The following is a 27,525-nucleotide window of genomic DNA, read 5'->3' on the forward strand; positions in this document are numbered from 1 at the left end:
GGAAAACACCCCAATGAAGGTGTGAACAGACCCATGAAGTGTCATAAACAGAACAATTTATTTCATGGGTAAGAAAGCTACGTTTTTGAATACCCACATTTTATATTTTTAGATGTCTTCTACGGCTAACAGGAAATAAAGTGTTGATTTCTCTCAATTTCAAAATTTTAAAGGTGCAATTTTTCTAGGGAACTTCATCCCAAACCCAAAGTCTGAGCAACATATACATCTTGGCTCTACAGACTCAATTTCCATCCTCCCTCCTGCACTTTGGAGACAGGGATACACATCTTGGCGCTCATAGCTGAGTTCAGCTCTCCCCATGCAACCTCCACACCTTGTGGTGCTTATGTTGGGCTCTCTGCTCTAGTTCAAGCCTTCCCTCTACCACTCACTCGGCTGTTTGGTATCCACCATGTCAACCTTAGGTCAAGTAGAGTATTTTAGCTTCTGAATTCACCAAGTGACAAAATGTTAATCTGTAAGAATAATAAGGAAGTAGTATCCTGGGAGACTAGCATTCAAAAATAGGATTATGCAAATCTTTATATTTTGACTCTGAATGTTATAAAAGAATATGAATCATCTGAGCAAAGTAATGCTTTTCAAATCTTAAACATCCCATCAAAGTAATGTTTTCCAAATTGTTTATAATTTCCTTGTTTATACTTTTGTTTCCACAACTTTTTACTAAAATGTGGAAGTGAGGTTTGTTGAATTTGGTATCCCTCTCACTCTGGGCCTCTGCAGTAGAGTTTATTGTGCTTAACCTAGTTATGGAGTGTGTGACTACCACAACTGGCTGTGTGCCAGGGTAGTCAAAGAGCTTCCGCCATCCTCAGCCTATTACTTTACACCCCTTTGGTCCCTAGTAGTACCAAGAGAATCATAAAACATTGAAAGAGTATGCCATGCCCAAATGAGATAAAACTGGCTTAGCCAAAATGAACGTGACTGCCATTATCTTGGATCTAACAAATCCACCACATATCCTCCTTCCTACAGGTAAAGGCCCTGTAGAAGACCTTAATTCAAATTCTAACTCTAATACTCATTAGTTTTGTGACCTTGGGTAATACCATAAAAATATCTTTTAACTCAAAAGAGTTATTTTTCATAACAAATGACCAAACGTATGTGAAGGTGTTTGGAGTGGTACCTGAGACATAGTAGGTACCTGATATTGTAACTGAAGATCACATCCACTGTTCTATTTGTATTGTGTGTTTTCTTAATAGCAGGAGCCCTGTGAATATGTAGGTTTGGAGAAAACAGACTGATAATGAATGTCTCATTAGATTGCTATGTTTTGATATTCCCCAGAGCTGTAAAAGAGCAAAAGAACCCTCTCCACTATCTTAATGAAAGCTAAATTGCTACTATGTAATTATTTCAGTCAAGCTAGAATTGACAAACCATATTTAATAATTGATCCACTTTTTCCACTCCTAACCTAACACTCAGCTTAATACTAATAACTTGATTTCGCTAAATGTAAGCATACCGTAACAATCATTTGCTTGTTTTGCACTTCAAAAAATTCATTTGCTACTTTTTCATTAATAAGGTTATGCTTGTTTTTCATGACTACAATGAGCCAACCCAGCGGTATTTTATCACAATCATCTTTCAAAACATGATCACATGATTGTTTTGATTCTTATAATTTTCATCAATAACTGAATTTTCTAATGTTGTTTAACTCACAGACTGCAAAGAAAAGACGAAATGTTCAATTACTGGAAGTAATTTGCAAAGACAAAATTAAATGTTAATATTATTCAAAGCCGTGAAAAAATCTGAAGTTATCAGAGTACACAAGGCAATGGAACATAAAAAATTACAAGCAGTAAACACTGCTCTTAAGCACAAGGTAAATTCGAGTCTGGAACTAGGTCTCTTGGGAGCTGGGCATCTGAAGTTCTGGCTACTGTGATTTCAAGGGGAAGAAAAAGATGCATGCTGCTAAATCTCACTCAAAGCCTTCTGCAACAAAATCACCTTATCCGTGGAAAATAGTATTTGAATGTAGTCTAAAGGTAAAGAATTTTGCTTGTGTCATTTCTTGCCCTGAATTGGAGTTTTTCATTATTTATTTATAGAGGTGCTTAATGACTATAATTCCCAGACCTGTTGAATTTAATGATCAACTAAACGTTCAGATCAGAAGCAATACACTACAAGGTGATAGAGTAATGTAAAAAGGGGTAGAATTATGGTTCTCTGCTCAAATTCCCTGAGGATTCTCATAATGCACAACGAAAATTACTGCAGCACTGGAAAAAAAAAAAAAAGAAATAGCTGCTCTGCTTCTCAAAAAGGCCTAACCCTTGAGGACAACAAACTTGGTGAGAAATAACAATTTTTCACAGAATGAGTTTTTCCACTGGACAATCCATCAAACAAAACAGGTAGAAACTGAAAGACTCTATATTGGGTATTGGATCTTAATATAGTTACTGTGTTTACTGATTATTTAAAATAGGTAAAAAGGGAATTAGCAAAAACTTAGGGCCATTCCACAGTATCTCAATAATAGATGAGTATTGGGAGAAAGAGTCTTAAATTACGAATGTATTATACTCCCACAAAATGTTGGCATTCAATCATCTTTGTGTGTGTGTGTTTCCTTTGTGTCTGTGTTTTAGTTTTTTCTAATATAGGAATTTTCTACTTGGAAGAAACAGAAACAGACAGAAAAATAGAGCCCTTTGTGAACTGAGGTGTGTTAAAAGTAAACATGATCAGATGAAAAGACAGATGTCTTCTAGAGACAAGAGGAAATGGAGAACAGAGCTAAAATTGTATTAAATTCCAGTGATTAAGATGTCACAAGTTAGATTTTTTTCACTAACTGGAACATTTTTAGTAAAGCTTACAGAACGACATAATTAGAACTTAACTACTAAAGGTAACAGACACACATTGTACAACATTCTAAGACTAGCAACGAGAGTACAGGCTTCAGAAGAACAAGTAGCCAGGTACTGTCAGTTTTCTGGGCAGGACTTCATGGATTCCCATTTCCTGAATATATTATAATGCTATACTCCAACAAAAATATTTGCCACAAACACTAAAGATAAAATTATCATTCAACAGAAATAGAATTATTTTCTCATATTCTAAATCTTCCATGCTCTTGCAAAGCTTGATCTACTGCATTCACACTATTCAAAGCAATGTGTGAGATTTAAAGGCATGGTCCCCCACACTTTAGTCTCCTGTGGAAATAACAATGGCTTTGTAGATACAAGACTGTGATTCTAATCCTCCCTTTATCCTAAATGTAGCCTGGATCTGGAGTAGCCTTGCACTTCCCTAGGCTACAAAATGAGGAGAATAAAATCTTCCCTGTTTACACAGCAGAGTAGATGTTATGAACCATAGGTACACGATACAGGATAATTTCTTTGAGACTGACATGTCACTGATCAATTTTCTTTGAGCATTATCTCCTAAATTATCATGTGTTAATAATAACATTGTCAGACCTCTCCTTAGCTTACTGATGAGAAGCTCACTTGGGAACTAATTGAAGGCTTTAATGTGATCTAGATTAACTTGGATCTCTCTCCTTTACCCACTCAAAGTAGAAGCAGCACTTTACTCCTGTCCATGTTGCATAGAGAATCCTAAGTTCTAGTCCTGTATCTACCCTTGGCTCTGTGATTTAACTCTCAGGGCCTCAGTTCATCTATTAGTTTTGTAGATTATTGTCAATTGTAATTAATTATACTAGTTGGTAAATTGGACATTGTCTAGAAACCATGATTAAGATGATTTATAATTTATTTTCAAAGTCTTTGGCTCCAGAGAATTTGCCTCTAAAAATTGTTCATCTTTTGAAGTTTCTAAACAATTTTTTTTTCTCAGACCGTAATCCAAATTACATAGAATCTAATAAATCAAATGTATGACCAAATTACAATAGAAAGACACTTAAAAACATCTTCTAGATACTCTCTTCAGATTCAGAATAATATTTCACCTGGAGATTGAACAGAAATTATTATCCTTCTCAAAGGCCATTTTGGTGAAACTGAAATGATTTTCTAAATAGAACTCTAAATGCAGATTTGAAGTGTGAGTAACTTTCAGCAGACAATAGTAAAAGCACTAAGACAATTCCTTCATAAGTACTGCCTTTCTGAAAATGTAAAGCCCATCTCAGAGTGCATATTTATAAAAGCACCAATATCTTGTCATGCAAATGATATTTTCTTGAGTTAATATATTATTTTAAAGTGTAAATATTTATTCTATTGTTTGCTACCGTGGTATATCTCACAGTTTCTTGAAAATTTTTTTGTAAACTGCTTGATTTTTTTCCCCTCAAATCTCTTTTTCTTATATCTTTGGATCAATATTCCATAGTAACTGATTATACAACCTTGGAGAACTAAAGGAATTAATGAAGTTTCTGAAAGTATTAACAACTAGGGTACAATCAAGGACTGGCAGAATTTGGTTCGAATATTATTGAATCTCTGGAGGTAACACGCAGTAAGAGATAGGTACAAATTTGAAGTAAGATAGTTGAACTTACCTATGCAGATGGTTCCATCATTAGTGATAAACTTGTCTTGGTTACTGCTGGATCTAAAACCAGGTACACACATACAGTAGTAACTTCCCTCTGTGTTGGTGCAGTTAGCATTTTCACCACAGGACTGTGTTAAATTTGCACACTCGTTGTCATCTGTGGACGGAGCAATTTCAAACATTATTATTATATAATTGAGATGAATTCCTAATATTTTCCATTGGTATTTGGGAATTTTGACTGTTAACTAGTTTAAGGTAATGCAATGTTTATTTCTAAGAGAAGTTCATACTGAAGAATCCACATTCCACACTTGTTTTATTCTTGTTTACAATGTGAAACCTTCTCTGCAATTGCAAAGCAAAATAGAATCTCTTACTTCAAAAACACTGAATATAGCTATTCAATCTATCTTGGAATGTTTTCAAATTTTATATGTTATTTAATTATAATAATGTCAATAAATATATATTCATTTGTGAATTTATAATACTCTTTACAATCAGTCAAAAGCATACCATGAGTTAAAAATGAAAAATCAGAGATTTAAAATTGATGTGCTCTAATCATGTATCATTTATTTTTATCACTTATTCCCGAGAAGACTTTTGCATTACTAGGTCTGCATCTCTTCATTTCTTCATTAATGCATTTATTCCTTACAGTATGCATTATATTGTCCTATAGAAAAATACACAAATACGAAAACAAAAAAAGAATTATATCATGGTCCATGGTCCTAACCGTTATACTAATTATACAATTTATTAGAAAAGATATAGATTCATAAACACTTTATAAAAATCAGAAAGCAGATTTATATTATGTGTCCAATAAATGAAATAGAAATGATCATGATGGGCTAGAGGAGAAAGACAATATTTTCAGGTGACATTAAATCCTGTCGCGGGTTGAATTGTGTTTCCCAAAAAGATATGTTCAAGTCTTAATCCCATGTGTGTGAATGGGACTTTATTTGGAAATAGGATCTTTGCAGACATAATCAAGTGAAGATGAGGTCATGCTGGATCAGGTGGGCCCTATTCCAATGACTAGTGTCCTTATAATATGTGGGAAGTTTGGACATGGAGACACAGAGGAGGAGGCTGTGTGAAGACAGGGGCAGAGACTGAAGTGATGCAGATGCAAGCTAAGGAATGCCAAGGATAGCTGGCAACCACCAGAAGCTAGAGAGAGACAAGCTAGAAGAAGACAAGGGTCTTCTTCCCTAGAGCCTTCAAGGGGAGCATATCATAACACCTTGATATCAGACTTTAGCCTCCAGAAGTGTGAGAGGATAAATCTCTGTTGTTTTGAGCCACCAAGTTTGTGCTAGTTTGTTAGGGCAGCCAGCCGCAGGAAACTAATAAACGCAAACTGGCCAATCTAGGATAGCTGAGTATAGGTTAAGACAAAGAGAAGGAAAGTCACTGTAAAGAATACAAAATATTCGGCAAAGATGAAAGTGAAGGGTAGGTGAGACATTTCTGAGGGTAGAGGGAAGCCTAATTGGGGAGCACAGAGAGAAATCATAGGGAAATACTTGTAAAAACAAATCAAGTTTGAAAAATGTCTTGAATTTTGATTCTCCATGTTAATCAAACCACATTTAATTTCTTTTTAAAGGATGAATTGTATAGCATTTAATTCATACATAGGCTATTGCACACATATAGTGATAACTAACAGTTGGAGATTTTTTCAAATGCCTTATAAATATTAATTAACTTAATCCTTACATAAACTATGTGGTACCATTGTTATCCTCTCTAACTGATGAGGAAAATAAGGCATAGAGAGGAAAAGTGACTTGCTAACATCACACAGTCTTTTAGTTGCAGAGCCAGGTAGTTTGCTTCCAAAGACTGTTTTCTTAATTGCTGCATCCTGCTGCCTCTGTGAGAATCATTTTAAAAAAGCCAAAATATAGGATAAGAACGTAGCTAATGAATTATGAGTCTCCCAAATTATTGTGGGAGAAGGAGATATTGAGGTAGTGGTTTCAGAAGGAAAATAGAAACTTTATTTGTATTCTATCTTTAACTTAAATTTTATTTCCACTTATCCATTTTCAAACACTACAGATATAAGTACAGAAGTTAACATATGACAGACAACTTGAGGTGAATTCCTCTCTTTTTTCAAACACGATTACTATGGACAGGTCTGGTAAGATTTGCAAATCCTATCCTTTTATGATATTCAACCTATATAGTCCTATCCCATAATTTTATTTCACTATTTATATGTTATCACTTTGACTTATTATATTAATTATAATAGGCCAACTGCTACAAATATTTCCAAACATGTAATAGCTCAGCACAATGAAAGATTTGTTGCTGCTCTGGTCAAAGACTAGGATTTATGTTCAGGTTGATGGTGTGTCTTCTTCCACAATGGTTCAGGGACCCAGGCGTGTTTAATCTAATGGCTGCATCACCCCACAGGGCCTCCAAGTTCTCTGTATTCATCCAGGTGGGGAGTTGGAGTCGAATAGAGTGTAAGAGAGTTATGAGCCATGTCTATAAATGTGGCTATAAACCCATCACTTTGGTCCACATTCTATTCACTAGAACTCATTCAAATGGCCACACCTAACTACAAGAGAGGCTGGGGACTGCGGGCCAGCTGTGTGCCCAGGAAGAAGAAAGAAGAGATTGTAAACAGCCAGAGTGCTCTGCCATACTTATTCTTTCACAGGTATAATGACACTTACATAATGAAACCAGATGCCCATACATATATCTACAAACATCAAAAAAATTACCAAATATAAGAAAATCACTTTGATTAATACCAAACCTACATAAATTAATTGGCTGGAACACAAAAGGGAAGATAACATTATATTTTTGAAGTTGTTCTAATTTCCTTAATCAATAAGTATCATTTGAATTAGGCACATCCATTGCATTAATAGCTTTTACTCTTCCCTTGGCCAATCATCTATTTTATATATGTTTTTAATTTGTTTTGATATTTTGGTTTTGCATCTCTGATGGGGGATGGAAGAAGAACCACGGCACTGCCTCTAACTTCCAGGACCTGAGCATCTTGATGGGAGAATGGAGATGTAAGCAAAAAGGAAGAGTGAAGTGTGAGTGTGGTGAAGGAAGACTGCAGGGGTGGATACTGGACTCATTCATTTTACTCGAGTGGGGAGAGAGGTCAGAAAAGATTTCATGGAGTCTTGAAAGATGAGGTTTTCCTGCACTACATTTTTATATAATTCTCTTTGGATATAATTTGACATATTATGGAACAGTTAAAAGATATTGTGAACAGAGAAGAAAATAATTTAATTGATGTCTTTTCACCTTCTACGTGACTTTAAGTTAGTTTCCTGCCTTGTAGCTTCCAGGGGAACCTCCTTTAAGACATGATAGACATGGCTGTTTGATTGACATGATTACTACCATTCATTGAAGGCCCCCAATGAACCAGGCACTAAGCACTTCATCTACATGATCTGACTTGCATTTTTAATTCTTATATTAACCCTATGAGGCAGACATTATTTCTAGTTTACAAACAAGAAAACTGAAATATAAAAAGTTAGATTGCCTTAAGGCACACAGCTAATAAGTGGCAAAGTTTGATTCAAGTCTAGGGTATTCTGAATGTTAAAGTGATGTCATTTTTCTTAAATACTACATTATAAAAAGGGTTTGTAGTAGTAATAGCTATCATTTATGGAGTGTTTAGTATGTGCTAGTCACTGGGATAGGAAGATTATTGTAAAATGGAAACTACATTGTGACTACCTAAGAAGATTGTTAAGAGGATTAGAGTTGATGTGCAGACAATGCTTGGACTGGTACCTAGTATGTAGTAAGGACTATACAGGCATGCTAATCTTATTACTTTAAAAATATTATTACTACTATTTAAGTTACTAGAAATCTGATACTGTTACACCCTGCTTAAAATTCTTAACGGCTACCTGGCCTTAAACATATAATATAAGGTCCTTCATCAGTGAATGAGACTTATCCCTTCTCTATGTAGAAGTGAGCTCCCAAAATCTGGGAAACAGTTTAAATCACTCATTCTCATGCTTATATAATAATAAAGATGTTTATAAAGAATCTATGATGTACGATCTCAAAACGTCCAGCGATTGCATCAGTATGACTAGGATATATTCATACTAAATACAAAAAAGATCAAAACTAGTTTCTCCATAATTCAGTTTTTAAAATTCCAATGATTTAATACTGCTCAGTATAATTTTTAAAAGGAATGCTAGAAAAAAAGAAAATAAAAATCATTTGTAATACTATTATACAAAGACAACCACTCATCCTTGGAGGCACTTCCATTTTAAAGATAATTCAGATGATGCAGAATATCCACTTTTGTATATGGCTGTATACAGTACCATTATATTAACATTTTTCCCAAGAATCATTCCATGTTACTAAAAGTTATCCAAAACATCAATAAAATGGTGTTATTTCATTTTATGAAGTACAAAAAATACAATTTACTTTAGAATAGCTCTCTGGAAACAGACTTTCAAACATTTGAGACCTGGCCTTGACTGTGAACCATGAGGTCCAAAGCTCAACAAATGTAAGATCTTCATTACTGTGAGGCTGCCCTTCAATTCAGATCTACCTCATGGTGAGCCTGGCAGGACAGCGGTCAGGCTCCTTTCCTAGGCCTGAGGCAGGTCTGCCCCTAAAACAGGAAGCAAGCAGCACCTAGAGTGCCTTCTGCTCTAAGCACCCACCCAAATCTCGACTTCGCGCCCACTACCATTTCCATTGCTCGGAAAAACCAGACCAAGAGAAAAACCAGTCAGCCCGTGAGAAGCAAGATCATTTTCTCCATTGTCTAAAGCAAAGCTGGGCCAGTCTTCGCACCTAAGATTTTTTCGTGTTATGGCATCAGGCCTCTTTTTTACTTTACCATAGGCACCTCTCTAACATTTTGAGTTCTAATCCCTTGTCCTCTTGAAAGTTCTAATCCCCAGTTTGTGACCTGATTTATTCTTGGGTAAATAGAAGGGCAGGGCAGCAAGAGGAGACTTTTGAGCGCCCCCTAGAGGCCAGCACCTTGGAGACAGGTAAGAGCAAAGGTTGAGCTCTCAAAAGCTCGCACAGGCCAGGCAGGTAACAAAGTTGGACTCCACCAGGGGCCAGACGATAGAAGGTGGTGTGCCCTATGGTACTGAGAAGTGCACACCTCACCTAAGGATTTAAAATTTAAAAAGTATATTTAAAACACTTTTTTCAGATTTAGCATTTGGCCAGGCATTTTTCTCCTCTAAACTAAAGCATACGGAGGTTGGAAGAGTTGAGGAAAATTGCTGAAAATATGATAATAAAGTAAAATAATTTGTGAATGGCCTTATACAAAATGGTGAAGAGTTAATACTTTATTAGCATGTGTGTATTTAATTATTAATTTATCTATTCTGTATACAGAGACATGAGACTCTACAGGACTATATGCACTTATATGCTCAGAAAGCAAACATATATGTCTATGTATATCTACACGTTCAAAAAAATTAGATTAGTTTATTAATATTACCTGAGAGTAGCTCACAAATTGAACACAGCATCTAATCAAGTTAAAGAAAAATGTTTCACACACATTGGGTTTGATTCAATCACTCAGTTACTCAAATATTTATGGAGTTTTCCAGTTCCCCAATGCAAATATGTGTATACTGGGAAATAAGTAAAAATTAATCAAAAAGTCAAGATCTGTGCCCTGCTGTCAGAGTTCACATGCTAAAGGAAGTTAACACAGGAGAGTATAATTGAGTTCTTATTAAAATAAAAGTTTCAATTTTTATCTCAAAATTTGTCTCCCTTCACAGCATACTGGGAGAAGTTTATATTAACTTTAAAAGTGACTGTGCTCTCCCATCAGTTATTGGTAATATAGAGAATGATGAAGATTGTATCCCTTGTGGTCTACAGCTGCAAAAATGATATGCAAAAATATAGAGAAAAAAGACTCACTAGGTCTGAGGTATTGGTCAGAGTTCAAGAAAATGAACCACTTTATATCACCTGTGTGTCTAAAAATAAATTAACATACCAATATATTATTTGACTCCAACATGTTTTTAAAAGTCTTGGGTAATGTATTAATAGGCAGAAAAACCAAAGATTGACACTGGTTTTTGTGTCTCTCCCTACTGTGTGGTTTTGAGCCCTTGACCTCTTAGCTTCCTTATCAAGAATTTGGAAATAAAAATATTTCCTTATCTATCTTCCAATCTTCTGGACCGCATATACAATATGGACTAATTCCCTAATGGTCTGACTCAAATCTTGTTCCATAAAATACCACTTATCTGAAAGTAACCTCATCTCTTCCCCCAAGATAGTGGAGACAGGCAAAAAATTATCTTTGTGAAGTAATATATAAATTTGAATTATTTAAATAGCCTTAAAGTTTCCAGTGTCCAGCTTTATAATAATTAATTTTCAAGGAGAAAGTTTCTTTGGATGGGTATGATATAGGAAAATAGAAGCCTGCTTCTTTTGTGCTCTTATTTCCATTGTTCAAATCAATTTACCAATTATGTTATCCACTCTCTATACCTCGATGTTTAATCCTTCTTGTAAGATTATAAAATAAATATTTAGATTAGGATGTCGCTTAAAAAATTCATTGTAATACAATTAAATTGGAGATAAATTTTTAAAATTTATTAAAAAATTGTTAATAAGGCAAAATATTTGGCATTCTTTGAGAAAAAATTCTTACTGGCTCATGTCTGACACACTGAGTTGAGCATCGCAAGAACAAAGGCATGCACACAGCCTGTTACATAACAGGATCCATGGCTACTGGAGAAGATGGAGGAAGACACAAATTATTAAAATGTAGTGTGTGTAACAAAAAAAAGAGATATCTAGCAGTACGATGGTAACTCGGAGAAGAGAACAGTTTTCTCAGCAAGTTTTCAGGATAAAAGTGTGAAGGCTATTTGCAGTGAAGGTTTAGAAGAGCAGGAGATGCTTGAGCCAGGTATTGACGTATAAGAAGAATTTAGACAAACAGAAGGGGTCCCCATAATCCATTCAGACAAAGGAAAAAGCTTACCTAAATTCCTGGAAGCCCTCAGGAGCAGTATAATTTAGAGGAGAATTATATTGTGGAACGCTGAGCATGAGGGTAGAGGCTGTAGGGCAAGAATCTACACAGGCAGAAAAACACTTGCTAAGAATCTGGGACTATGTTCAGTGGGTAAAGGATGGCCACCATCAGATTTTCTGTAGTGGAGAAATCTGATTGGATTTGAATTTCAAAACAGTTTTTGAAATATAAGGAAAATTAGCTAGGATCTGGGTAGACCTGCTAAAACACTACAAGAAATGAAGAACCAGACAAAGCAGAGTCAAGGAGAAAGAGGCGTGGGCTATATTTTAGAAATATTTAGGCATTAAAAGTCAGTGATCTGGGGAGAGAGAGGAAAGTGGGTAGGATTAAACTAGATTAGGCGTGAATTGACAGTTGTATCATCTGGATAATGGCCACATGCGGATCTTTATATTATTATTTTTACTTTTGTGTGTTTGAAATTTTTCATAGTAAAATAATTTAAAAAGTATTAGTGAGACTTGGAGACTAATTGGATGTGAGTTAGTTGGAGAGAGGGTGGGAGCAAGAATGACTCCCAGGTTCTGACTTGGAGGAATTTGGTGGATAAATTGATCCATTTGTCACAACAGCCAGAAGCAGAAGAGGAGCTTTCTTCGGGGCTAAGAGAGTGAGTTTACTTTTGGACATGGCAAGATTGAGGTGCCTTTAGGACATTCAGATATGAGTATCAACAGTTGGAGAGTCAACGGTATGGCCATAAATTGTTCAATCATAAGGCAGAGTTCAAGACTCCCTTCCTCTCTTCCAGAGGATGCCTCAGAATCAAGAGCCTGGGATTTGCTAGGTCGAGTGCAGAGAGCAAGCCTGCTGTCTTCCTTTGCACTTTTCTCTGGATGGACCCTCTTTCCTGACTCTACCTGCTTTGATCTCAGTAGTTTAGATGAACTTTGCTGTGGGCATTGTTGCACTCTTGCTTTTCCTTTTTTGTCCTTTTGTTTTTTGTATGCTTTTACTTGGGTTTGCCTCTTCCTACCACCTGAGCGATAAAATCCAGAGCTTTGGATGTAACAGTAGAGAAAAAGGACAAAGGAAACCCTTTAAGCTATTTTTATTCTCATTGTTGACCAGAAAAATCCTTGGGGTTCCACATGGTTCAGTCTAGCTCACCAGAAAAAGGCACAGGGGCTTAAAATAATAAACACGTGCATATGCCAGAATATCCTCTTTCAATATATTTTTGGGCAGCTTGTTCCTGTGGTTAGTGGTTAGTTACTCATTTAGTTATCATGGGCTTATATTAAAACTAGACCAGTATGATTTATACCTAATAATCTGAAAGAAGAGAGGAAACATTTTTCAGGCATTCCGCTAGCTGGTTCATTTTATTTTATTTAATCATTACAATAACACGATTGATATTGTTTCCATTTTACTTATGAGGAAACTAAAGCTCAGATGGATTAAATCATGCAAGTTTAGAAAGACAATCTGTTATCTGTTGGACAAGGTTTTTATGCTTAAGATCGCCTGGCTTTAAAGACCAAGTTATATCTTGGCATTGCAGAGCAAAGTGTACCTTCTCATAAAGCGTGCTTCTAAACAAGGCACAAAGTGGTGGGCATCTAATTCTCCAAATTCAAGAGTGATATTGAGTAGCCTAGTAATGACATATTTTTGCCAACAAACCATATAAGTATATTACTTTTTATATAATAAAGTAGAACTTACTGGTTTTACAAGACACTGGCATCCCAGAATCTGAACAAAATTTTAGTTTGTATTCCATTTTTCAATCTATTGACCACAGATGGGGAAAAATAATTAAAAAAGAGAAAATATTCCCCTCTCTTTTCCTAGCACTCGAGATATCATTAGTGGGGCTCAAATTGATTGTAACAACTGGAAAGCCATGGAACTTTAACAGCAGCATCAGTCTTACACACATTTTCCCTCTGGACATGATTGCCAGTATTGCTCTGTAAATTTGAACACTAAAATGACTATAACCATTATGTGATTCCTTGTGAAACAGGCCCTCTATGTCAAAGGTGGAGCAACGTGAAAGCTTTTTTTCTATTTCTCCCCAAGGCAGCCTGCTGGGTTCATTTGTTTTCAGTAGCCCTGGCAATTCTCTTCTCATATCCAGGACTCCAATGAACTTAGAAAAATCATCATTATTAGCCTCCTCAATTATGGACTTTCTATGGTTTGTATTTTTCTTGGGAATATCAAGATAAATACATAGGTAAGGAGGTAAGGGGGAAGGAAAGGTCAGCAGAAGGAAAAGAAATAAAAGAGAACTGCAATGAAACTAGAATGAATTCAGTCAGTCAACAGATGTAATGCAGTTACTGTTTCCATGCTGGACCTGTCATTACCATCCTCTATATAAGACAGGGAAAGGGACCAAAGGAAAGACACAGAATTACACCTTTCTTCCCCTCTGGGAATTTCTTCTGCACTGAATCTTTAAATACAGGCTAGAATATGAGTACAATATACACGTAACCCACCGCTCCATATACACATACTCACATATGCAGAATTATTGATTAAGATGGATTAAAAAATAAACCCAATCCTAAAGATATACTTCCCACTTTTCCATTGTTGATTATAAAACACCTAGTTTAAACTCACGTTTCCCATGACTGTGGATTTAATAAGTCCCATTCAGTACAGGAAAAGTCAGATACATCAAACGTAAAATGTTAGAATTATCATGGTAAAGAAAGTGGAATTATACAAGAATAAAGTATTTATGCTGAGTATTTATTATTTTTTAAAACTTCTTTAGTGGAAATGTTTTTTTAAAACTGTTTGAAGCAACAAGTATCATTTCAAGGTTTTTTGAAAGGAAAAGTGTGCCTTTGACTATAGATCAGATTTTGCAAAGGATATATAAGCCAGAAAAAAACAAAACATATGGAATAGTCTCTGTTGCTGTTCTTGCGTTTACTTATTTTCTGAGGGAAATGTAGCACTTAAGAAAATGTTCCCATTTTATACTACTGTCATTTTTTGGTCCTCTCTTTGTCAGAACAATTAAAGCACAGATTTCAGAGCAAACAAGCAATACTGAGTATGACTAGCCACATAGAAGGAAAAGAAACCATCTTATTTCTCTAGACACTGGAAACCACTTCTCTTGCTCATCAGATGCAAAAGGTAGGATAAAAATTCTTATACGTTTATTTCAAATTATGAATCAACAATTCTGAAATCTTTTCATTCCATTGTATCTATCAACTGTATTAGTAAAGATGAATAATACTCTTATAATCTTTCTGATACTTAAGTGATGGTTATGAAGTTGTTCTTGAGAAACTAGTTTTATTGATTTTTGTCTCTAATCATTAAAGCAATGTACATTCAAGGGGAAAATCAAATCAACGACAGAAAGAAAAATCTTACGGGTTCTCAGTTGCAAAAAGAGTTGACAGTTTACAAAGGAAAAATGATCAGAATAGTATCAGATTCTCACTAACATAACTGAGAGACAGTGGGGTAGCATGTGTAAGTCATTGAGAGAAAATGACCGTGACCCTATAATTCTCCAACCATCTAGAGAAACCTTGCATTCATCAGGGTGGAACACGTTTGTAGAAATGCATGGATTCAGAGAGTACATCCCCCAGGCACTCTGTGTGAAGGAAACACTCAAGATAGTGTTCTAACCAAATAATAACGAATTTAGAAGACAGACCTCAACACAGGGGAAAATGAGATGGAGATGTAACAGTGGTGGACAATCAACCCTGCAATACGTAAGTTCAAATGGATGATGACTGTATGATTACGAATGTGTAATATAAGAGAGAATTAGAATTCTTAGAAAATAGTTACTGAAAGGAAAAGCTAATAAGTAGTCTGGACACAGCAGGGTCCTAGGGCTCCTGTGACTTCAGTCAGGGCGAGTATAGAGCGCAGCAGGTAAGCAAAGCACACTGCAGAGACCACGTGTTGTCCCCTAGTGTTAGTGAAGTCCAAAAACATGGATTTGATTATGAGTATCAGGAATGGGAAATGGACGAAAAATTCTCAATTGAATTTTCAAAAAAAAAGGAAAACTGATGAAAAGTATACTGACAAAGTTAAAATTAAGAGAAAAAATGAAACTATAACTAAGTAAAAGTAAAGTAGCTAACATGAAATAATTTTGGTGGAATAAAAATATCAAATATATCAACTGTTACACTAAATAGAAAAGACCCATGTTTCCCCATTATAAGACACAGCTTGTTAGACTAGATTACAGATTAAATCCAGCTATATTTGTTAATAATAAACCTACTTAAAGTTTAAATTAAAGCAATCTTCATAATAAATCAATGGACAAATAGTGATGGCACATTTAATATCAAAGTATATACCTACACCACTGCCAGCCTCACTTAATTATTAATGAGACCTTATTTCCTTGATTTTAAGATGTGATACATTTTATGACACTTCATCAATGTAATAAAAATATTTTGGAGAAAAAAGAAACTATATCCAATCTATACTTGCTAAAAGTTTAAACATTTATCCATACAACTACATGGTACTTTCTTTCCTGTATCAGAAAATCAACTTTAATCCTTTTTCACATTATATTCTAAAATTATTTGGAACTACCTTTGGCATCCAAGTGTACACAGTATCATGATGATACGCTGCCTACCATAACTTGTGATCATAACCTTGGTCTCCATATTTTCTACATATCTGTGTGACAGATGTTACTGAAACGCAAAGACTATCCGAGTTTTGTCTGCATTTTCTTTTTAGCTAAACTGGGATTTTGCTTCTTACCCTCTTGTTGCATTGTAAAGTGCCAAAAACTTACAGAACTTTCCCAGCACTCAGTTTTAAGCTCTGACAGATAGATGTCCCATGCCTGACAGATATTCCTTCCTGGTGTCTACGTTGGTGATACCAACTTCACCTAGCCTTGCACATTTTATTATCCTTTCCTAGAGACATGACTGTGTTAATGTCTGAGCAAGAAATGGCCATGAACTTACAACTTATTTCTCTGTCAGCCAACAAGATCATCTTAATATCAGGCTGATTAATATAGAAAAATAGTATTTGTGTAATGTTCAAGTCTATGTTACTTTTTTATTTTTGGCAAGGCAAGAACCTAACATTCATTTTTCAAATCCCTCAGTCTAATTTAGTTTCCCCTTATTTTTCAATTCTTTCATGCTAAATGAGGTTACCATACTATTTTTTTTGTGTGTGTGAGGAGGACTAGCCCTGAGCTAACATCCAATGCCAATCCTCCTCTTTTTTGCTGAGGAAGATTGGCCCTGGGCTAACATCTGTGCCCATCTTCCTCTACTTTATATGGGACGCCGTCACAGCATGGCTTGACAAGCAGTGCGTCGGTGCACACCCGGGATCCGAACCTGTGAACCCCGGGCCGCCGAAGCGGAGTGTGCACACTTAACTGCTTGCACCACAAGACTGGCCCCACCACACTATTGTTTTTCATAACGTACAATATAGAATAGTATTGCTGACAACAGCGAATTAACTTAGGTATCAATTATCATAAAAAGTTAACAAAAATTTTTAATTAAAATTATCCAATGATTTAGAAAACAACAACAAAAAAACAAAAACTTCTAAATAATGCATAAGACAGAATAAATCAGAAATCATAATGGAAATTTTATAGCCTTCAGACACTAGAAATGAGTATTTCACAAAAGAAAATAGAAACATATAATTGCCCTGTAAATAAATATTTATTCTTAATCAGTAAACAAGGAAACTCAAATTAAAATAGCAAATGCAAGGTCAGTTATCATCTGTAAAATTGGCAAGGTATATTTAAAATTTACCATCACTTTTTTTAAAGCTAGAGATTTGTTGTTATTTTGTAATTAATAAATAGTCAAATTTGTTATGACACTATCCCACGCCATATTCCACTATTTGACAGTACAAAAATTTCTAAACCAGGCTGAGGCATATGGCAGAAAGCAAAGACACATGAATGTCTTCCTTAACATCTTACTCCAGTCCCATCCCCACTCTGACCTTCGGATAAGTTTTTCTCCGAAGAAAAGTGTCAGAACAGTGTATGGACTTGTGGACAACCTAGTATCACAGCTTTTTTTAAAAAAAATAGCTGTGCAGAAGTTTTTAGTTTGATATAGTCCCATTTGTTTATTTTTTCTATTGTTTCTCTTGCCCAGTCAGACATGGTGCTTGAAAATATGGTGCTAAGACTGATGTTGAAGAGCGTACTGCCTATGTTTTCTTCTAGAAGTTTCAGAGTTTCAGGTCTTACATTCAAGTCTTTAATCCATTTTGAGTTAATTTTTGTGTATGGTCTAAGGTAATGGTCTACTTTCATTTTTTTGCATGTGGCTATCCAGTTTTCCCAACACCATTTGTTGAAGAGACTTTCCTTTCTCCATTGTATGCTCTTGGCTCCTTTGTCGAAGATTAGCTGTCCATAGATGTGTGGGTTTATTTTGGGCTTTCGATTCTATTCCATTGATCTGTGTGTCTGTTTTTGTGCCAGTACCATGCTGTTTTGGTTACTACAGCTTTGTAGCATATTTTGAAATCAGAGAGTGTGATACCTCCAGCTTTGTTCTTTTTTCTCAGGATTCCTTTGGCTATTCGGGGGTTTTTCTTGTTCCATATAAATTTTAGGATTCTTTTTTCTATTTATATGAAAAATGTTGTTGGAACTCTGATAGGGATTGCATTGAATCTATAGATTGCTTTAGGAAGTATAGACATCTTAACTATGTTAATTCTTCCAATCCAAGAGCACGGAATATCTTTCTGTTTCTTTGTATCTTCTTCAATTTCTTTCAGCAATGTTTTATAGTTTTCAGTGTACAGATCTTTCACCTCTTTGGTTAAGTTTATTCTTAGGTATTTTATTCTTTTAGTTGCAATTGTAAATGGGATTGTATTCTTAATTTCTCTTTCTGCTACTTTGTTGTTAGTGTATAGAAATGCAACTGATTTTTGTATGTTGATTTTGTTTCCTGCAATTTTACCTGTTCGTTTATTACTTCTAAAAGTTTTTTGGTGGATTCTTTAGGGTTTTCTATATATAAAATCATGTCATCTGTAAATAGTGACAGTTTCACTTCCTCCTTTCCAATTTGGATCCCTTTTATTTCTTTTTCTTGCCTGATTGCTCTGGCTAGGACTTCCATCAACAAAACGAAAAGATAACCTAACAACTGGGAGAAGACATTTGCAAACCATACATCTGATAAGGGGTTAATCTCCAAAATATATAAAGAACTCATGCATCTCAACAACAAAAAAACCAACAACCCAATTAAAAAATAGGCAAAAGACCTGAACAGACATTTCTCCTAAGAAGATATACAGATGGCCAACAGGCACATGAAAAGATGTTCAACATAATTAACTATCAGGGAAATGCAAATCAAAACTACAGTGAGGTATCACTTCATGCCCATTAGAATGGCTATAATTAACAAGACAGAAAACAACTGTTGGAGAGGATGTGGAGAGAAGGGAACTCTCTTACACTGCTGGTGGGAGTGCAAACTGATGCAGCCACTGGGGAAAACAGTATGGAGATTCCTCAAAAAATTAAGGATACAACTACCATACCATCCAGTTATTCCACTGCTGGGTGTCTATCCAAAGAACATGAAAATACCAATGCGTAAAGATACATGCACCCCAGTGTTCATTGCAGCATTATTCACAATAGCCAAGACTTGGAATCAACCTAAGTACCCACCAAAGGATGAATGGATAAAGAAGATGTGGTATATATACACAATGGAATACTACTCAGCCATAAGAAATGATGACATCCAGCCATTTGTGACAACATGGATGAACATTGAGGGTATTATGCTAAGTGAAATAAGTCAGAGGGAAAAGGTCAAGTACCATAGGATCTCACTCATTAAGTAGTAGATAATAACAACAACAAACAAACACATAGAGACAGAGATTGGATTCGTGGTTACCAGAGGGGAAGAGGGGAGGGAGGAGGGCAAAAGGGATGATTAGGCATATGTGTGTGGCGATGGATTGTAATTAGTATTTGGGTGGTGAACATGAGAACATGATGTAATCCATGCAGAAATAGAAGAATAATAATGTACACCTGAAATTTATACGTTATAAACCAATGTTACTGCAATAAACAAACAAAAAATAAATAAAATGAAGCAAACAACAAGAAATATGAGAGATACTAAATAAATAAACAAATAATTAAATCTTCTACTGATAGTCAAAAGAAAAAAAATAGCAATTTACAGAAGTAATGAAATTCAACTTGCATTTCCTTTGATTTTATTGGCCTGAACTCACTTTACATTACTTTAACATTTTCATTTCCGGTAACTATAAACACAGGAGAAAATATAATAACAAGAGAATACCGAACCAGAGACGATATAACAGAGCACTCACATATCCTGCTAACAGAAGTAGATACACTGTTATATCAAGAGCCCTAAAAATGGCCATATCCTTTTTCCCAGGATTTTCCCTTCTAGGTAATAATTCTAAGGTTCAGAGATCCAGCAAAAGTTATATACCAGAATATTCACTGAAGTAATATAACGGTAAGAATAAGTAAGAGCGTAAATACCCAATTAAAATATTTTAATTATCTGATAATATACAGCCACTCAAAATAACATTTTGAAGAATATTGGCTAACTTTAGATAATATCCATAGTTTGATAAATGACACATCCTGAAAAACACAAAGAGGAATCCCACCTGCCATTGCTTACTAATTAGTTGAAATATCTCTGGCATCTTTCAAGAACGATGCTTACTTGGAGGCATATCCTCATACGAACTATTTCGCTGAAATAAAGATGTGGCTTTTTTTTAAAGCATCTGCTTGCAGCATGATTTTTCTAAAACTATTAAATTTTTCAAAAGCTATTCAGATGTTTTTTGAACTGTATCCATATCCATGGCAGTTTATGATTTTACATATTGCATGTTGTAGATAATATCTAGAGTTTAAAATTATCACACAAATACCATAATAAATATTTAAATCAGGTTTCTGGTAACCATAGGCCTTTGGAATACACCATAAACATGACAATGATTCCTTGCTCTTGAAACCATAATTACAGCCCTGACACCCTAATTGAGTGATCGAACATAATTATCCTCTATCCCAGACTATGTAGATCGCAGAGCCAACTGTGATGAAGATGAGGACTTGGAAAAATTTGAGATATTGTCATGACTCTTTCACTTTGCTGTGTATTTCATAGAGTAAGGTTTTGCAAAGTTTTTTTGCTTTTTTAACAATCACCTATAGTAAAAAGAGCATTTTACACACACACATATGAATGTATTTATAAATAAATTGAAAGGACTTTTTCATAAAAAATACTTATCCTTTTGCCATGCATTGTGCTCTGGTATTTTTGATTTTATATTATTTCAGTATGTTTTAAAATGCGGGTCATGATCCACTACATTGACTATGTGGCCTCCTAATGCGTCAGGTACTACGGTTTCCACAAGCATAGGTGGCTCAAATCACTCGATTCCAGTTAAGGTAAGTTCCACACTCTAAGACACGATTTGTTGATGACCTACTGTATACCAGAGGCCAACAATGTTTTTCACTGGCAGTTACAACAACTCTGAAGTACGGATATCAGGGCCGCGTGTAGAGCTCTGATGTCCTTGATATGGCACCATCACAGGTATTAGAAAAATATGCCCTCTCTGTGTGGACATGGCTTTGCAGACACATGAGTAGGTGAGCATGTGGAGCCTTTGCACCAATTTGAAAAAAGCATCCCTTCCTCAGTGCAAAAGCAGTCCTGCATCATGGCCCAGGGCCTGGAGGGCAGAGCATGGGCAAGATTTTACGCTATATTGCAAACAACATTAATACATCGCTAATATGCCTCAGTCAGCAGCCCTTTCTTCTTTTCCTTACAGAACACATTCACTCTCTGCATTCCACTATTACCCCTGGGGACACTCCTACATTTTTTTCCCCACTTTTGATCTTTCACTCTGTTTTAATTCAATAGCTACTAGGTATTCCCACTTAACTCTCCCAACATTTCCCTACATTAAATATGGAAAGTCTTAATATATTACCTTCCTCTTCAATGATGACAGCCATTTTGCCTCCCTCAAGTTCCATTTATTCACACCATCATTTCATGAGTCCTCCTGCAGACCCCTGTTGAAGACATCTTTGATTCCTTTCTCTCCCCTGTCTTCTCCATCCAAGTATAAACTTTACCTTGACAATGTTAAGATGACATCTTTTGCTTTAGATATTTTCCCCAAATCATATCAAACATTCTTCAAAAATTACAATGAAGTGTTGTTTATGTATTTTATTACACGTGGTTTTTATTTGTTTAAAGAAAAGAATGCAAAAATTTAATTTCAATGATTTTTCCATCTTTCTGGTAACATATCCTTTCAAATTTGACATATCTCATTATGTACAAAATAAAGTGCAGTAATGGTGAGGACATATTTAAAATCTATGGCTGCATAAAATTAATCAAATAACAAATTTGGATTGATATAAAATGATACAAATAACACAAAATGATACACAAAATGGTGTTGAACTAATTGAGAAAAATGGCCATGGAAGCTTACCTTTTCTTAAAAAAACTTGATACGCAAAAATATAGTATGTACAAAAGCTTGTTTTCATATTTTATTATTATTAGTTTCCATACTTTTATAAATTGATGAACTCTCTACAAATATGTCCTCTGTTTTAAGCTGTGAGATTCTCAAGGAAAAAGACCATAAATTATTGATATTTGTATTTTCAGACATGTGCACGTCTCTGCTACACAGGAGATGCACAATAAATACTTGTTCAATGAGAAGACCACAATATTGAGTCTTCTTGCTTACCCCTGATCTGAGTAGGTCATATACCTTTTATTGACAAACTGTTTAAACATGGTATGGGATGTGTAAGAGGTATAAATCATACTAGAGTTCCAACTGCAACACAGAGGCTGTGCCGCTCAGTAGGCAATGCACATAGTTCACATTTCCTGTGTCCCAACCCCGCTTTGCTACTCTGTGAACCTGTTTGCTTCCCTACCTGATCCCAAACTCCCAGAAAGGAGCTAAGGAGGCTCTGTCTAGTTAGGAGTAGTCTCACTCCAGAGGTGCTGCCAAGATTATCTTTCCCTGCCTTTGAAGTCTCTTTAGCGAGACGGAAACCTCTAATTGGATTTGGATATTTGAGGTCTACTTTGGGACAGTGGAAAATGAATCTTGTATTCCTAGGTTTCATACTAGCAAGATTAAACATGACATTTGTTTATATTTTAAGACAAATCTGCCTTTATCGTAAAGCATGCCACAAAATTACTCTTTTATCATTTATGTCTGGCTGGTCTTAAATCATCAGTCACTTGACTGCTTTACATGATTTCTTAGAAAAAGGCTAAAAATAAATTTACACATAATAAAATCAAGGCCCCAAGAAATAATTAAAGCATGTAAAGAAACACCATTTTATGGGGCATATAATAAACAAAGGGACATTTCTTCGATTCTTGGAAGAGTTCATTGAGTTAGAAATTGTTGCTATTCAAAAGAAGGTGTGAGTAATTTATAGCTATTTAAATTGAAAGTGATATGAGGTGTAATCAAATATCACACTTCTGGCCCTAGAATCATTGCCCTAAGGGTCTGTTAGAAATTGCTTTCCTCCATCAGTTTTGCAGCCGTATACCACCAGTTAGGTACACTGAGCTGTGTGAAGATGATTTAGCTAATAGTACAGAGCCTGGGAAAAGACATGATGCCTTATTTTCTGGACCAGTGATCTGACCCAATATGGGATGGTAAAACTGATGATATAACTGGAGATACGAATACTTAAGAGCAAAGGAGACTGATTCAAAAACTTTGTCCAACTTGAAAATGAGTGTTCAAGATCAGAGTCATACTGATATTACTGTATAATGTACATTTCTTTATCCCTCTAGTGCTTTTCTAGCTCAGAGTATGCAGTTACTGCATTTTTTTCTGTTTAATAACGTCCTTTTATGACAAGCCGCTGAAGTCTTAGAGGTGTCTCATTTTTATTTCAGACACTATTTCTGATGAAAGTACAAAGCAGAAAAGGCTGCAACAATAACCTTAGAATTAAGTTGTTTACATCCGCATATAGGATGCAAAAGTAAGAGCGAACAGCAAGGACATTCCAGGCAGTCTGGATGAGGCTGCCTTCCTACTATCTACTTAACATGTTTCATGTTTATATTCCCCCTCACACTATTGTTAGCAATGTCATTTCAACACCCAATAAAATTCTTCCATTTAATTCCTTTTTTTCTAAAATGTTTCATCAATCATAGTAAAACTGTGCTCTGTCATGGAGTAATTGCCAATCGGCATGCCAAAAAAGGGCATCTACACGTCCCCATCCCCTTATCTCCACACTGGGTAAAGATGACAGCCAATTTATTAGTTGAGATCTTGTTAAAAGCATCAAATAAAATACCGTTTTCTGCTTCTGTGATGTTTTCTATCACAGTCTCAAAGTTGTTTCTTTTGAAGCCCATTTAAAGATGGCTGTGATAGCAGTTAGTTATGCCTAATGACTTTGTTGTGCAGACTTAGGAAAATGGGAACTTCTTGGTTCTGGCTAAATGACTCATATTAGATATTTTGGAAGAGGAATGATGTGTAATCAGAATACAATTCTGCTCATTAGTGTGTTAAAAAGTACGAAGACTTTAAATAGGGAAGATATACCCCAGGCCTGGATTTATTTCCAACCAGTTGTTTTACTTCAGGCAGGTCACTTAGTCCTATTTTTGTCTCTGTTTTCTCACCTACAAAGTGGTGAAATTAATACGGCACCTTTCTAAATTTCTGTAGAATTTTTTTCAGCAATAAATGAGATAGTGACTGTAAATGGACTTGAATAAGTAAACCTGTGAAGCTATTTTATTCCTAGTATTTTAATCTTTAAAAATAGGTATTCATCTAACTCATAATATAGAAATCTAATTGATGTTTATGATTATTTAGTCCACAGTTCTGATAAAATGCAAGTATATATTTTGGGAGATTCCTTTTTAAATGTAAAAGCTAAAATAGTTTTTTGTGAGTGTTTTTGCTGAGGGAGATTGGCCCTGAGCTAACATCCATGCCCATCTTCCTTTATTTTGTATATGGGATGCCACCACAGCATGGCTTGATGAGCGGCACATAAGTCCATGCCCGGGATCTGAACCTGTGAACCCCAGGCCGCCGAAGCAGAGCACACAAACTTAACCACTACACCACCAGGTCAGCCCACTAAAATTGTTTTAATTTTTTTTAATTTTAAATAATCACACTTAAAATAACAAAAAAACTATGATCTGTATAATACTTTGTTATAAGAATAAAATTTAAGTAAAAAATTAACTAATGATTCAATTTTAACTCTGCTAGAAAAGGAGATATTTAGAGCACTAACTCCTTATAGTTGCTTGTTTACAACAGGCAAACCTTGCAGGCTAACATAAAAAATAAATAATATAAAACAATATGCTAACATTTCAGTTTTTATAGTATTCCTGGAGATACCCAAACAATAAGGCGTTAATTTAAGAAAAAAATGGAGCATTTCCTGATCTCACAACCTAACAATTTTGTAGCAAACAATAAAATGCTCTACAAAGAACAAACATAGCTAGAATTCTCTTGTACATAACCTACTCCAAAGACCAGTAGCTGGAAAGAACAAGAGATTGTAAGTATTCAACTACTGTATCCATTTCCACCTATCTGTTATAATAAGGAAGTAATCACTGACATTAATTGAGTGCTTATTATATGCCAGACAGTTGCTACATTAACTATGCTATTTAAATATTAAAACAAACCTTAGAAATGACATTGCCCCCATTTTAAAGGTGAAAATACTGAAAGCACAGAGATGTTAAGCAGCACACTGAGGGACATAGCATAGAGTGTCAGAGCCAGGTTTTCTTTTCTTTTCTTTTTGTGAGGAAGATAAGCCCTGAGCTAACATTTGCCAATCCTCCTCTTTTCGCTGAGGAAGACTAGCCCTGGGCTAACATCTGTGCCCATCTTCCTCCACTTTATATGGGACGCTGCCACAGCATAGCTTGCCAGGCAGTCTGTCGGTGCGCGCCCGGGATCCGAACAAGCGAACCCCAGGCAGCCACAGCGGAGCGCACGCACTTCACCGCTTGCGCCACCGGGCCGGCCCCAAAGCCAGGTTTTAAATCTGACAGCTCAGCTAACATTAACAATAAGCAAGATTTATATTATCTCCAATGAAAATGGTGCCAAAAGAACTATTCTTCAACGAGAAAGTCAAGTTTATTTTAGTTTAATAGTTATGATAGCACAGAATCAAAACAAATGAAGCTGTTATTTGGAATCCTGGTTGAAAAGAGCCATCACTGGGGTGGAGAAAAAAAGCAGATTGAAGAGTCATACAGAACAGTTTGAATCTTATGTGACTCATCCAAATTTTAATTTCCCTTTCAGCAAAATGGAATTAATGATGTCCACTGTAGGATTTTTGTAAAGATTAAAAAACTACTGAAGAGGGGAGGGAGGCATAGATAGGCAGAGCACAGAGGATTTTTAGGGCAGTGAAAATGGTCTGTATGATACTGTGATGGTAGATATATTTTATTACACATTCTTCCAAACCCGTGGAATGTACAACAACAAGAGCGAACATTATGTAAACTACGGACTTTGGGTGATAATGATGTGTCCATGTAGGTTCATCAATTGTAATGTTTGTACCACTCTGGTGGGGATATTGATAATGGAGGAGGCCGTGAAGGTGTGGGGTTAGAGGATGTACGGGCCATCTCTGTACCTTCCTCTCAATTTGCTATGAACCTAAAACTGCTCTAAAATATAAACTAAAAAATAAAAAGATTAAATATCTTCAATACTTCGTACACTATAGGTGCTGTGCAAATATTACGGATAATAAAGCATGCTAACTGTTCAATAAATATGTAGGAAAGTCAGTAATTATTTTTAACCCACTGCTTAGGTCATGGAATCCTACCTCTGTTCACGTAAAGCATGTATTTATCACCATGCCATATGATCATGATGAAAAAGTCTGACTGGATTTTTTATCAGTATGAATCTTTAGTCTAATGTTTATGGTCAAATCTTCATAAAGACAGTAAATAGAAGCTTACACATTACTGTGTAATTTCAAGATTAGAATTAATATATCTCATTGTAAGTCTTATTGACTCATAATTTTCTAGTGTAGCATATTTAGAGCAAACAGAAACTACAAATATCTTAAAAAGAATAAAATCCAAACACGAGAAATTTACATGAAAAATAGTTTCATTCCTACAGCAAACCTTTGTGATTTGAGGACTGTATGCCTTCACCAGTGGTACATTGATATGAGTTTGTTGAATTAGATACAGAACATGTTGTGAAATAAAATTTATTATTTGAAAGATGAGGAGGACAGTATTGGCTATTTGGTTTCACAAATATAATCTGCTTATTGCCAAAACTTTCTCAAATTCTAGGCAGCAGTTCTGTTTTCTGAATAATTTCTCAAATTGTAAGATCTTTAACATAGTTTCACAGCCAATGTACATCTGCACATTTCCCCCGACTGTTTTTTGTACCACAGAGCTACTCCATCTGTTGCCACCACCTCGCCCTTTCTGTACCAAAATGTGGGAAGTCTGGGTGAGGAGTAAGATTGCCATTGGACCCTGCTCCCACCAGGTCCTCAGCTACAAACATCAGACTGAATTCAGTCGCAAAGCACATACTTCTGTGGTTTTAAAGGAAGCCAGACAGGTGGTACCCTTAGGTTGTTGACATTTGCATTTTCTCGCAAATACCCAGCTTTCTCTACTTTACTTCTTTATCTTCCTTCCAGATTTAGT

General features: G+C 35.5%; 1 protein-coding gene across 1 annotated transcript in view; it reads right to left on the reverse strand.

Annotated features, from left to right (window-relative positions):
- The window catches only part of ADGRL4 (adhesion G protein-coupled receptor L4), a 115,155-nt gene that overhangs the window by 47,180 nt on the left and 40,450 nt on the right, over positions 1-27,525 (reverse strand). The window contains exon 3 of the mRNA XM_058537091.1: positions 4,550-4,702. Within this exon, the coding sequence (XP_058393074.1) occupies positions 4,550-4,702 (153 nt within the window). The remainder of the gene's footprint in view (positions 1-4,549; positions 4,703-27,525) is intronic.

This window comes from Diceros bicornis, chromosome 4 (genome assembly GCF_020826845.1).
Source record: "Diceros bicornis minor isolate mBicDic1 chromosome 4, mDicBic1.mat.cur, whole genome shotgun sequence".
Lineage (NCBI taxonomy): Eukaryota > Metazoa > Chordata > Mammalia > Perissodactyla > Rhinocerotidae > Diceros > Diceros bicornis.